This window comes from Notolabrus celidotus, chromosome 7 (genome assembly GCF_009762535.1).
Source record: "Notolabrus celidotus isolate fNotCel1 chromosome 7, fNotCel1.pri, whole genome shotgun sequence".
NCBI classification, from domain to species: Eukaryota; Metazoa; Chordata; class Actinopteri; order Labriformes; family Labridae; genus Notolabrus; species Notolabrus celidotus.
In genome coordinates, this window is record NC_048278.1 from 8,420,847 (window position 1) to 8,434,702 (window position 13,856).

Genomic DNA, 13,856 nt, shown 5'->3' on the forward strand with positions numbered 1-13,856 from the left:
TTTTAGGGGGGTCAGATTAATAAAAAAAAAGTATCTTGCCAAAATGAGTCTATTTAATTTTTTCACTAACTTTATAGGCCTACTTGAATCTTTTACTTTTGTTACTTACATGCTTTGGACAAACTTGAGCGCACAGGACCAAAAAGATTTGCACCCCTTCTTCAACATAACACTATTCAATTTAAAATAAACACAAAGTCTTAACCCAATATTTATGCTCTACTAAGTTACATAATCCTTCCATATGTCACAAAATGTTCCCCCACACCCAAGCATAAAAATAGATGGGAAGCAAGAGCCAGCACATCACAGGGTTATTAAGTTGACACCTCCCTTCACCAATGTTTCCTGGAGTTAGGCCCACAACACCTCGGAAGGTTCAACAGTTCACTCCAAAGTCCCTGAACTCAGTGCTAGCTCTCACTCCCTGCCACATGCACACACCGACATAAAGAAGAAAAGAGATAAAAACAGAGAAGAGTATTCAGAGAAATGTCAGGAAGAAGACAGGGAAGGTATGACCTTGGCGAGAAGCCTGTTTGGGCTAGAGCTCACCCCCGCCGGGTTAGGTTGTGCACATCCCCTTTTGCTTGGGGAACATGGGGAAAGAGGAAAAAGAGAAGAGAGAGAAAATGAGATGAGCAGTTTTCTATTACTTTTGTAATGTCAGACTTTTTACCGTGTCATTTGACATCTCCTTTACCGTCTGTTCAAGGGCAATGTAATGCTAGGGAAGGCTTAGCCAAAGTTTCTCCTGGTGAATGTGGGTTCGTATAAAATTGCCTGTGCATGTTTATGTATGTGCCACCTTACACATTCGTCAGATTTATGTAGCCGATCAAATCCTGACCAGGTATTGCGAGCACACACCGGAATAGAGTAGAAATAAAGGCCTTCTTATATGCAGATGATTTACTTTTATTCCTTACCAACCTTTCCCGTTCTTTCCCACCATGTCAGAGTTACTTAAATCATTTGGAGAAATATCTTGATATAAACTGAATCTTAGCAAAAGTGAACTGTTTCTGGTAAATGAGGCAGTAAAAGTTTACGCAGTCTCTGACTTACCTTTTAGAATTTCTCAACCTTTTTTTATGTTTCTAGCTGTGAGAATTACTCATAGTATGAAGAATCTTTATAAAGAGAATTTTTAACCTCTCTTGGCACAGTCTTGTAATGACTTTACTTGTTGGTCCTTGCTTAACCTTTCAGTGGCTGCAAAGATCAATTCTATGATGATGAATGTTCTCCCCCGCTTTTCCTGGATAGTTAATTATTAGATTTCATCTGGAATCATAAAACTCCTTGGTCACGAAAACTGTTTGTACAAAGACCTAAGCTATTAGGTGGACTGTCTCTACCAAATTTCATGTTTTATTACTGGGCCACTAATATTAGATCTCTGAATTACTGGCTGCAGTATAAGAGTCGTGATGTTCCACCTACCTGGTTAACCCTAGAGGCAAACTCTTCTGGAGAGTCTTCATTATGCTACAATTTCTTCTTCTGTATCTCAATACACAAAAAATGCTGATGTGAAATAATCTCTATGGATTTGACTCCAGTTTGGACGCCGCTTTGGGTTACACTTATTTTCAGTCAGTGCCCCCTTAGTTTCTAATCATGTATTTCCCCCTACATGGTTGATAATGCCTTTCCTGTGTTTTCCAGTGCAGGCATTGCATCATTTAAAGATTTATACATCAATATCGTTGAAAGAGGCTATTTCAAAACTACACACACAAATTCATAATTTAAACATTGACTCACTTCACTCAATTAGGTCGCTGTGGGAAACAGAGCTGGGGGAGGAAATATCAAATGAGATCTGGAGAGAGATTCTGGGAAAGGTGCACAGTTTTTCTATTTGTCCAAAGCATGGTTTCATACAATGTTAAGTGGTGCACCGTGCATACTTTGCAAAGGCTTGCTTGTCCAAAATCTACTAAGATGTATCACTGGCTTGCTATAGGTACTATCAGACCCCAGAAAATCTCACTCATATGCTCTGGCTTTGTCCATCCTTGATTACCTCCTGGATGAGCGTTTGTACCGCTCTTTCAGAAAAGGCCCAAACTTAACCCTAACCCTCTTAGTGCAATTTTTGGGGGATTGGTTTCTTTAGCATCTTTCTTTTCATCCCAAAAAATGTATGTGGCTCCACAACTCTTCTGGGTGGGAGACTAATCCCGATTAGGTGCAAATACCCTACACCCCCCTCCCATATACACTGGATTTGTGACGTACTATTTTTTCTTGAACTAGAAAAAATACGATTCACTGTCTTAGGTAGGTCCAATAAATTTGTTAATTTGCCCTTTTCTTAAATATATCCAAATTGCACCAACAAATATACAGTGAAAGCTTGTAAATATATACTATTGGCATATTTAGGGAAATACACTTTTAGTGTGTTGGCGGTATACTTTGAAAAATGTTAATATAAGTACTTTTTTTCACTATGGCGTGATTTGCTCATGGTAGATTAAGAGGAGATAAGACTTGGTCTTGCCTGTGAAATGGGACTAGATCTTATTCTGTCTTGATGGTGGTTCTTTGATTATAATATAACATAGAGTCTGGTCAAGACCTGCTTCTTTTGTAAAGCATTTTGAGCTAACATTTGTTGTGAATTGATGCTATATAATTAAAGATTGACTGATGTTTGATTGATTGATATTTTCATCCTATAGTTTGACCACAGCTCCTTTTGTTTTGATGGCGGAGGCAGTTTATGACCCATACAGCAGATAAGTGATATTGCTTCAAGTGTGAATGCTTCACTTTACCTAACATGCTGTCATATGTTATCCATATGGAAAGCTTATCTAAACCAGGGGTTCCAAAACTTTTCAGCCCACAACCCCACAAATATAGGTGCCAAAGACTGGCGACCCCCACTGTCCCTCAAAGTGATTTAATGTGACTTAATTTAGGTGAACCCTTGAGCTAAACCTACAATATGAATAACCTCTGAATGAATTCCTGTTAATGTGTGAAAGACATTGCAAAATGATGTCACATTTGCAGTCCACATCGGCAGTCAATGTTTGCTTTAAGGATTAAGTTTTGGGCCCATATTATGTGCTTGTATTGTTTTTACAAATAAAAACAAATTTGATCAAGCTGATTGCTGACTTTCAAACTTCTGAATTCGGACTTTACAAGCTGCCCTGAATGCATCTATGGCTGACGCTAGCCTCTTGTAAAGCGCATGCGCAGTGAGGTAATAGGAAGCAGAACAGATGAGCTCGGCGGACTGTGTAGGCTAACGATCGATGAAAGACAACAGCTGTACTGTGGATTAATGGATAGAAGACATACTTTCTAAAGTGGAGGACTGGCAGGTTAAATATATATTAATAACATTTGAATGTACATGTAACATAACGTATTAAAAACTAGGCAACATGATGTCTGAGTGCGATCCGACAGAGACCTGCGAACCCGTAGACGACACGGGAGCCACAACGGTTCCTGCTTCCGAGTGTGACTTTCCCTCCTCGGACCCTTCAGATGTGTTAACTGACAGGATCGGGATGGGGTTTGGGGCTGCGGGGAACCCCGGTGCTGCTGTTCGTATATCGGACTCTTGTGAAAGTGTCTTGACTGAGCTGGAGACTGACGGTTCCGGTGAGGAGACGCTGTTGTTACCGTGTTTATCAGGAAGCTCGTCGTCTCCTCGGGATGTTCGACTGAAGAGGAGCAGGAGGAAGAGACTCAGCTCGTCGTCGGATAGGGACACCTTGGCCTCCCCAGGTAGGCTTACTGTCTCAGATCGAAGCCGTGGAGATCTGGTTAATGGAAAACATCATGTTCATATCTATTATGAAGAATTCAACTCTGATGAATCACACAGGCAGGTTCTGTAAGAGTGAAAGAGGAGATAGTGATTCTTGTGTGATCAGTTGTACTGGTTTATCAATACTCAGATTATGCTACACAGATATGAGATATGTAGTACTTATTCTTGTAAATGATGCAAGACAAATATGCATTTGTGTAACCTCTCCTCATTGGATCTGAGGTTGTGCTAGTCCTGTTGTAGGTGGTGGTGGAATCCAAGCATCATGAATAAGTCTCCTTGGGTCATCAGGTCTTAGTGTTCTTGTTCTTGAAAGTCCTCTCCCAGGTTTTTACTGACCTCCAAAGATTTCTTTCTGAAGTTGAGGGATGTAACTCTAGTCTTATGGCATCTTCACATGTCGGTAGTCTTATTGTAGTATATTTTGTTTCTGCCACAATACAGAATTTACAATTCAGTGTTAATGGTGAAGAGGAATGATTTTTCCTCCCATGTTTTATGATTTTATGCAAGTAAATAGCAAATCTTTTAGAAATGCTGTAGGGATATTCTGTTGCCATTGAGTCCTGGGCTGCACGCTCACGCTTGTGGTGCCAGAACAGTATGTGCCTCATACTACCGGATGTGGTTCTGAAAGGATTCCAGGTCTGATGTTGTGCTGTAAAAGGACAAACAGTTCATCAGTCATTGCTGTAATGTATATTATAAGATACATTATTATATGATACGATACCTCATTATAAGAATATGGTATTTCACAACACCGCCCTTCTTGCATTCTTCAGTTTTAGAAAATCCATTTCTATTCAGAAGTGTTTTAGTTATCTTCTGTTTTCCCACAAAGAAAATGAAAATATTAATCAACACTTTTTTTTTCTCCTCTAGTTACCAACAGTGCAGACTTCAACAACTTCCCTGATGATCCAGAGTTTACAGATACTGTCCAAACGGCAGAACAAGCCATCGAGAATGGTGTATTTCCAGAGAGGATTTCCCAGGGTTCAAGTGGGAGCTACTTTGTCAAAGACTCAAAAAGGGTGAGGAGGGAATAAAGAAGATAAAGAGAAATGGAAGAAGAGGAAGGACTACAGAATGGATTCTTGAACAATATTTTTCAGCTAGCTTAGAAATTCTGGCTTGCTTTTTAAAACACTTTTGAGATTAAGCTTGCTGTGAAATCTCTATATGGGTGTTTGTGAATATTAAAGCAACAGAAAGTAGTTACAGGACGTAAGGAGGTTAAAACTCCACTGGAGGACCAATGTACCAAAGTCACTGAATAATGCTGAAAAAAAGTTGAACATCAATAACTGATATCATCTTACATGCTAGCAACATCTTTGTCCCTTAGAATCTGCTGTTTTTAACCTCAGGTGATTTGCCCGTGGTGCTTTATTATTTCTCTCATGTTTTTATAAACTAGTAAGGGCTGGTTCTGATTAGACATTTCCTTTTGTGCGATGTGTTTTCCCACTGTCAAAAATCGTTTTGAATAAACTTTGTGTTCATGATTTTCTTTTTGTTTTATAGAAAATCATTGGTGTTTTCAAACCAAAGACAGAGGAACCTTATGGCCACCTCAACCCCAAATGGACCAAATATTTTCACAAGGTACATTATGTATTATTATCTCACCCCTAACATGTGCAATACATTTTTCTGTCAAGCCCCTGAGTTCTATACGTTGTTTTTTATTCACCTATGTTACTTCTGTGCACATTTCTTAATGTATCTCTGGTTTTTAAAATGTATTGAAAATGTACTAATTTAGTTCTGTACATACTTTTCTCAAGATATGCTAATTTACTCTTTTAATTGCTAATATTTTTTAATAATTACCATTTTAAATGCCCTTGTTTATTCTATATTGTTTTGCACTGTCTACTTTGCTGTGGTAACACTTTATATTTCCCAGTTGTGGGACGAATAAAGGAATATCGGATCTTATCTTATCTCTTAAAAATAATTCTGTGTGAAAATCTAAAGGATTTTAAACAAATACGTCATAGCACTCTTCCCTTCTTTCTCTCAATGTCTCATTAGATATGCTGTCCGTGTTGCTTTGGCCGTGGCTGCTTGTTGCCTAACCAGGGGTACCTCTCAGAGGCTGCTGCCTCGCTGGTCGACACCAAGCTCAGCCTTGGAGTGGTACCAAAAACAAAGGTAGGAGTTTAAATAAATGGGTCACAGGAGTCATAAATGTCATTCCTGTGACATGCATCATTTGACTTAGTTTAAATGCAAGTTTCGGAATATGCCATTTCCATTCATCTGGATTTTTTTTAAAGCTCAGTGGACACCATATTGAACCTAACTGTATTGTTACATTTTCTCACTGCAGAAGACTGCTCAGCAATGATGACATTGCACAAACAAAGCTGTAAACCATTCCCATTTTTTATCAGGTTGTATATCTGGCGAGTGAGACATTTCACTACAGCCCCATTGATCGAGCAAAATCCAGGGGGAAGAAGTATGCCTTAGAGATAGTCCCTAAGGTGGGAAGACGCTTCCATAGAGTGGGCCTGCCACCCAAGGTAACGTGATGTCCTAACTCTTCATGACACAGTGTCATTGACTCTTTATTGTTATGCATGAGAAATCAATGCAGAGTTAAATACATGAATAAATGAGTAAAAGTCATTTTTTTATTCTTCAAACGAGAGAATCTTGGAGTTTAACTTGTTACTAGTTTGATTTAACCTCTTCATGATCTACAGACTTGATGTAAGATTAAGTTAGTGAGAAAAAATTCCCAACTATTAATGATGCAGTACAATGTGTTTTCTCAATGTGTTTAAATGAAGGACTGTTTTGTTTTTGTTCCCAGCTGGGTTCATTTCAACTGTTCGTGGAGGGTTACCGTGAAGCAGACTACTGGCTGCGGCGCTTTGAGGCAGAACCTTTGCCAGAAAACATCAGGAAGCAGCTGCAGTCTCAGTTTGAGCGGCTTGTAGTGTTGGACTATGTTATCAGAAACACAGGTAAGGGTTTTTGAACATTTGAACAATGTGTACAACTAAAATGAAGCGCAATATTGTGTTACAGTTCTTCAGTCAGGCTTTAAGTTTCTTCTCCTCCAGAACCACATTATTTTTCATAATTTTGGCACATCATTAATAACAACGCTCTTCCATATGCTGCTCAATTTTTTTATAGTGCCACTTAATAAAAACATTATGCCGATAAAAACAGCCGGCACTACAGACACATAGGACCTCATTTATCAATCTGCTCTAGAAACCGGTGCAGATTTGGTTGCAGAAATCTGCATACGACAAGGTTCACGTGTGGTTTATGAAACATGCATATCTGGGTCAGTCACGCCTACAACTGATCAGCTGCTGATAAATGTGGCATCTGAAAACAATCTTCATTACAATATCAAGCCCCTAATTATTCACGGTTCAGCCAGAATGGAGGGACGCTCTATGGTAAAAAAAAGGGAAACTTCCCTGAGCTTAATATCGACACCATAGCTCGCACTGTTCAACATAATTTAAGTAGAATTGTTAAGTGAAATCTAAAATACATTTGAGGTGTCATATCTAATTTACCTATCTAAATATTCATCCGTGACCCTCCGTCTGTCTGTCCGAAAATGCACAGCATTGATATGCTGTGATCTTCGCCACAGACAGATTTACTTGGCTGCACCACAAGCCACACTGACTTCAGAACTTGCGTACACAAGCTGAGACGTGGCGTGGAATTTGAACGTATCCTCTACCCACGTCCAGATTGATAAATTCCGATCTTTGTGTGGAAATGATCGTACACCCAGTGTTTGGTCGTACGAACATTTGATAAATGAGTGGGTGGTAGGGTGAAGATGTAAGTGTGAGTTTGTTTGTGTGCAGCCTATATCTGTGTTTATAGGTGGGGGAAGGAAGGGGAGTGAAGGTGATCAGATTAAGGTATTTTGTGAATGAAACCATAAAGGTTAAAGAATAGATTGCAATGTTATTGATCTATGAGAGTAATTACAATTATGTATGTTTTCCTAATCACAGGGTCTATGATTAGTTAGATTATTTAATCACATGACAGAAAAAATCGTATTTATTTTTTCCCTTTGTTTCGCTCAGATAGAGGGAATGATAACTGGTTAATCAAGTACGAGAAGCCGGGGGAAGGAGAACAAGGACAGAAGGTAAGGTGTATCAACGTAAACATAAGGTGTGCTCAGACAGAACACAGTGTGAATTGTCACTCAGATTAAATTGCTAAATCATTACATGTTAAATCTACAATGCAAGGAAAAGCTTGTAGAACATAAACATACAATAGCTTTAGCAAACACACATATATGCACCTGGATACTTAATGCTTGTTACTCATTTGTGTTTAGTACACACAGAGCCCCACAGCAACAGAGAGTAGCTTTCATATTGAAGGTCTGGTGCATACCTGTCCCTTAATGACTTTGCTTGTTGCTCCAAAACTGACTCCCTATATCAATAATTATTTGTCAGATATATCAAGTTTTTAAACAACTCAGTCAACAAATCAGATGTAAGTCTTGTCATCAGACATTAGTTATTGAGTAGGTTCTTAGAGACTGCCTTTCTGATCCTGTTCTTCTCCTCTCCATAGGATGTAGAGTGGCCAGAAATCAGTTCAGACTCTTGCATCAAGATTGCAGCGATTGACAACGGCCTTGCCTTTCCCTTTAAGCACCCGGACGAATGGAGAGCTTGTATGTTGGTCAATTTTCTTCTCTTATCTTCTTATCTTTGTTCTTAGTATCATTGGTTTAAAAAGCATGGAATGACATTCATTCTGTCCTAATCACTTGTCATTCTTTAGTCTGTCTGTAATTGTCAAATGGCCATCAAAAATCAGCAGAACACTCCATTTTTTTAATTGTGGGTCTTTCCCAAAAAACCTCCACCAAAAGTACCCCCTTACTTTTTTGGATATATACTGTACACACCAAATCTGATCAGAAAAGCCTGACAACTTGTTCTGCTTTATTTTAAAGTGAGATTTCAAGGAAAGCTGGCATTTATTCAGTTTGTCTTTCTCTCCTTTTTGCACACACATCAATCGTGGTACAATTTTATGTTTTATATGGGTCCCCAACAGTTGCAGTGTTGGGGAAGTTACCAAAAAATGTTTAATAGTTACAGTTACTGTTTACTACTCACAAAAATTTATTAATTTTAAAGTAATCAGTAACTTGGGGAATGTAGCTTTAGCTTTATTTTTTAAGCTTCACTACTCTTATTGATGTACCCTGGCTCTCATATCACCTGTAGTAGCTTATTGGTTCTGTGAAAGCAGTACACTAGGTTGATATCAGAAGCAGGAACAGGTTGTTCATATCATATAACATGTGATGAGAGTCTGACACACCCTACTTTTGTACTGCCTTGTTCCATCAGACCCCTTCCACTGGGCCTGGCTTCCCCAGGCTAAGGTGGCTTTCTCCCAGGAGACCAGAGACCTAGTACTGTCCCGCCTTTCTGACATGAACTTTGTCCAGGACCTCTGTGAGGATCTTCATGAAATGTTCATGGTATGAGCCACCTCATAACTTTTTCTCCTGAACCGTTCTTTCTGGTTTAACAGAAAAGAAATGAAGACTCAATGAACACCTGCTAACTGTGATTGTTCTCTTTTCAGGCAGATAAAGGCTTTGACAAAACCATGTTTGAGAGGCAGATGTCTGTAATGAGAGGACAGGTGAGTTTTTGTTTATTATACCTAATACTTGCGACTCACTTGTTCCTGTCATGTTTGCTTTTGCTGCCCTTGTTTTTGCAGTTGTATTACTTACATGCCATCAGCTATTTCTAACAATGTTAAATGTTCTGTGTGTTTAGCACAATGATGGTTACTCTTTAAAACAAAAGTTCACTTTCTCGTCCTGCCTTTGACTCTCACAACTCAATGCCATATACACTACCAGTCAAAAGTTTGGACACACCTTCTCATTCAATAGTTTTTATTTAATTTTAATTATTTTCAACATTGTAGTTTAATACTGAAGACATCAAAACTATGAAATAATCTGGTTTTGCCATAATCTGGATTGCAACAGTAGTCAAATAGGGCTATCCATTGTGTACTAACCCTACCTCTGAACAACACAACTGATGGTCTCAAACACATTAAGTAGGCAAGTCATTCTACAAATGAACTCTTGACTAGGCTCATGTTAATTAGAAACCATTCCAGGAGACCACTTCATGAAGCAGACTGAGAGAATACCAAGAGTGTGCAAAGCTGTCATGAGGGAAAAAGGGGGCTACTTTACAGAATTTTAAAAACAGATTTTGGTTTGTTTTGTCTTTGGTATTAATCTACAGTGTTTCAAATAATTGAAATAGATACAAATCCTTCAATGAGAAGGTGTTGCCAAACTTTTGACTGGTAGTTTATGTCCTACAGGTTCAGCCTCTAAAAGAATATATTCAGCAGCTTATCTGCTCACTGATCAGCTATAACATTGTGACCACTAACAGATAAAGTGAATACAATTTTGATTATTTCTTTACAATGGAACCTACGGGTGGGAAATGTTACGCAGCAAATAAACATTTCGTCTGAGATGATGTGTTGGGAGCAGGAAAAAAAAAGATAAGGTCAAGTAATCAATCAATCCAAGTGTCATATCGTGGTATCAATGATATAGTTATGAGATGAAGTGTGATGCTCCAAAGCAGGGCTATAGGAAAAACTAGTTTTCCTTTTGCATCAAGGGAATATGCAGCACAATCCCTCTAAATGACTACTGCACTTGTGTGCATTGAGAAAAACACAATACAAAATCCAGAATATACAAAATGTCAATATTTAAGCCATTCAAATTCATATTTTTTCTCAACACTGTGTCTGTGTCTGTGAATATGTTCACATGCTCCATGTGTAAGCCATTCCCTGTCCCTCAGGTCAGTTGAAGGGATGCTCTACATCTCCTGACCCTATCAATTTAAATACACCTGCTTTATTGGATTGGTGCATTTAAGGCTTGTGTTTATGTGAGTGAAGGAGAGTGTGATGTGCAGAGGTTACATAAGCTGGTTTTTAGCTTGTTGTTGGTTTAAAGTGCAGTTGCCTTGCAGATAACGATATCAGACCAAAGCTTGTTGCATAATATACAGGGACCTTGACCACGCTCTGGCATTCAATGGAATTCCATCTTACTGAATAGTCTGAATTTGAACAGTGTGTCTATGATCTGTTTTTACAGTCCTTGGTTTTTGTATTGTTTACATTATGAACTCTGTTTGCTTCCAGATTTTGAATCTGACCCAGGCACTGAAGGATGGGAAGAGCCCTATCCAGCTGGTCCAGATGCCACGGGTGATAGTTGAGCGAAGTCTCTCAGGCCAGGGCCGGGTGGTCACACTTGGCAATGCCTTCACACAAACCTTCCACTGCAAGCGCCCATTTTTCTCCTCTTGGTAGGCGAATGTTGGAGAGGAGGGGAGATGAGGACAGACTTCTGCAAAGGCCTTTTCTGTTCTTGAGGTCAGGAAGTGAGGAGGGAAATATGAATTTCACTGGAGAGTGCTTTTGGGAGAAGCCATGGATAAAGAAAGTTAAAAAGAAACAATTCAGTGAAAATTTGTGTTATTTTGTAATCCGATTGCAGAGAGGCATTAAAGCGGGAGTGACCGTCATACCAGTGTCTTCTGGAGACCTTGGGGTTGTTGGTGGGTAGTTTAGTGAAGATTTGATGGGATAATCAGCTTTTCTACAAAGATATTTGCTATATCTCTAGATATGAGTGTTTGTTTCTCAACCAAAGTACCTACTGAAGTCTTTTTGAAGGTCTCTCAGTGGGGCCTATAGCCAAAGAAGAAGCACTTACAAACCACAAACTAATTGATCAATGTTCTAGTGGTGTTTGGGAATCCCAAGGTTTGGTTTCACAGGTCCGCTCTAGAGGTTTTTTTTTAGTTCATTGTTCTTTGTTTATTTATTATTTGTTTGTTTTGCCTGGGATTATGTCGGGATAAGAATTAAGAATATATTATTTGCCTTGTAGGACTACTTCTTAAAGTATGGATGTGCACTATAGATGTAGGACTCGGACTGGGTATACAACTTGGTCAAAACTTTCCTTACCAAAGGTTGGTTATCAAAACCGCATCTGTTTGCCAAACACAAACCCAGTGTTTTTCAACTTTCACCACTGCCAAAATTTACTTTAGAAAGAACATTTAAAGCCTAAAGAAAGAATATTTATGAATGTTGAACATACAATTTGAGCAGAAGGACTAGTAATACATTGCTTGAATGTTATCTGTGAAGTGTTTCTGTACTGACTCTTGATCCTATACATTTCAATTCCAGTGAATGCTGTTAAGAATAGACCTTTCTCTTATCAGTGAATGTAATGCAATTAGTTTTCTGAAACATTTTATTCTGGCAAGATGATCCTATTTGAGACCTGTAGGATGGGGGAAGGCACCTTACTCCTCCGTCCTGTAGTTCATTATATGAAGAAGAAAAACAAAGAATGTTTCTGCTTGATGGTGGTGTGCTTTCTTAGGTATGCATCTTCAAATTTTTGGTATAGTTAAATGATTTTATGAAATATGTATACTAAGGAGATTAAAATACACTTTGCATAATTTGAATCTTTTTTTGTCAACATTATGTTTCAGTTTCACAGAAAAATGAATAAAGAATCAAACGAATACATGGTGATGATTTGCAGCAGAATAAGGCTTTTGACCTACTACTGAGGAAATGACCATTAGACACGGGTAATGCAGTGTTGTAGTTTAGTCATCAAACTTCAAGTCCAAGTTGAGTCTCGAGTCCTCATTATTTAAAGCATATTTTTTTACAAGGTTGCTTTACTCCAAAGTAGTGACTGTCTGAAACTGGACTGACTGACATTCTCTCTCTGTATAAAACTTGACTCTGACAAATCCTGTCTGCTAGCTGGAGATTTAAATGATCAATTAATAATATAAAAAAATAAAAAAATAGTTTTTTTCAACTTAAATATCTTTAAGTAGAATTTACTCAGATTTTTAAAAACATTTTCACTGAACCCATGTTTGTTACACACATTTTTTTTTTATTCATTCAGATAAATGTTAAGGTGGAATTCCTATGAAAGGAATATAAGATTTCATATTATTGTACCTTTCTAGCTACTTTTAAGGTGGATGAAGCAAACAAAAAATATTTTCCAGCAATATTTTATTTCGACTTGTCATTTGCTGATTTAAATGTGTGCTGTAATTACAAATGTAGGCTCCTTGTAATAAAATAAGTCAAATTCTTCACCTTTACACATCTAAACATTTGTTAGACTTATGTTACTTTGTAGGTCCCGATTTTTAATCCCTTCTATGACCAGCAAAAACAATCTATCTCCAAAGATGTGGAATTTTTAGTGTTTGGGATATACTATAGTTTCATCTCATTATGCTTTAGCCATGAAATCCCTGAGATGAGAGATGCCATCTTGTAAATTCGCAACCCGTCTCCACTGTCAATATTTGTGTTGAAGCTGTGAAAACAATGCTCCACCCATACAGTGTATTCCCCAGATGTCCTCTGCAGCCTCTCTTTGCCAAAAACGTTGTCTGCTCTGCTCAGTAAGTTGAAGGCACATTAAAAGATAAGGTAAGTAAACTTTATTGCTGTATTGAAGTTGTTACAGCATGAGAAGTATAAAAGTATGTTCACCCTGCTTTTGTTAAACCTACTTAGAGCCCCACAAAGCATTTCATCTACATTTTAATTATTTCCTATACTATTTGGAACTTTAGAAACGCTAAGCACATATTATAGCTCTCTATATGATTGTTTACATAATAAGTTTTAAATAGCAGCAGCTAAAAAAAGAAAAAAACCTAAAAAAGTACATGCTATTTGTTGTAATTATTTGTCAATAGTTTCATTTAATCTCAATTTTACCTTAATTTATTAATAGTTGCCACCTAGTTGTACGTTTTCAACATTTGGATTGCTTAATTGACTATGTTTGTATTTTCTATTAAAATAATTATGTAATTTTTCAAATTGGAATTTATGGATTTTGTGTTTTTTTGGCCCAGTATGTTGAAACAGTAGGTCA

At 37.9% G+C, this 13,856-nt stretch overlaps 1 protein-coding gene across 1 annotated transcript; it reads left to right on the forward strand.

The window, feature by feature from the left end:
• Nucleotides 1-3,214: 3,214 nt before the first annotated feature.
• Nucleotides 3,215-12,459, forward strand: pi4k2b (phosphatidylinositol 4-kinase type 2 beta). Its single transcript, XM_034688417.1, has 11 exons — nt 3,215-3,759; nt 4,691-4,842; nt 5,336-5,416; nt 5,849-5,968; nt 6,211-6,342; nt 6,636-6,789; nt 7,894-7,958; nt 8,402-8,504; nt 9,193-9,326; nt 9,434-9,493; nt 11,051-12,459. Exons 1-11 carry the CDS (start codon nt 3,411-3,413, stop codon nt 11,219-11,221), a joined length of 1,521 nt encoding a protein of 506 aa, XP_034544308.1. The 5' UTR covers nt 3,215-3,410; the 3' UTR covers nt 11,222-12,459.
• Nucleotides 12,460-13,856: the final 1,397 nt, after the last annotated feature.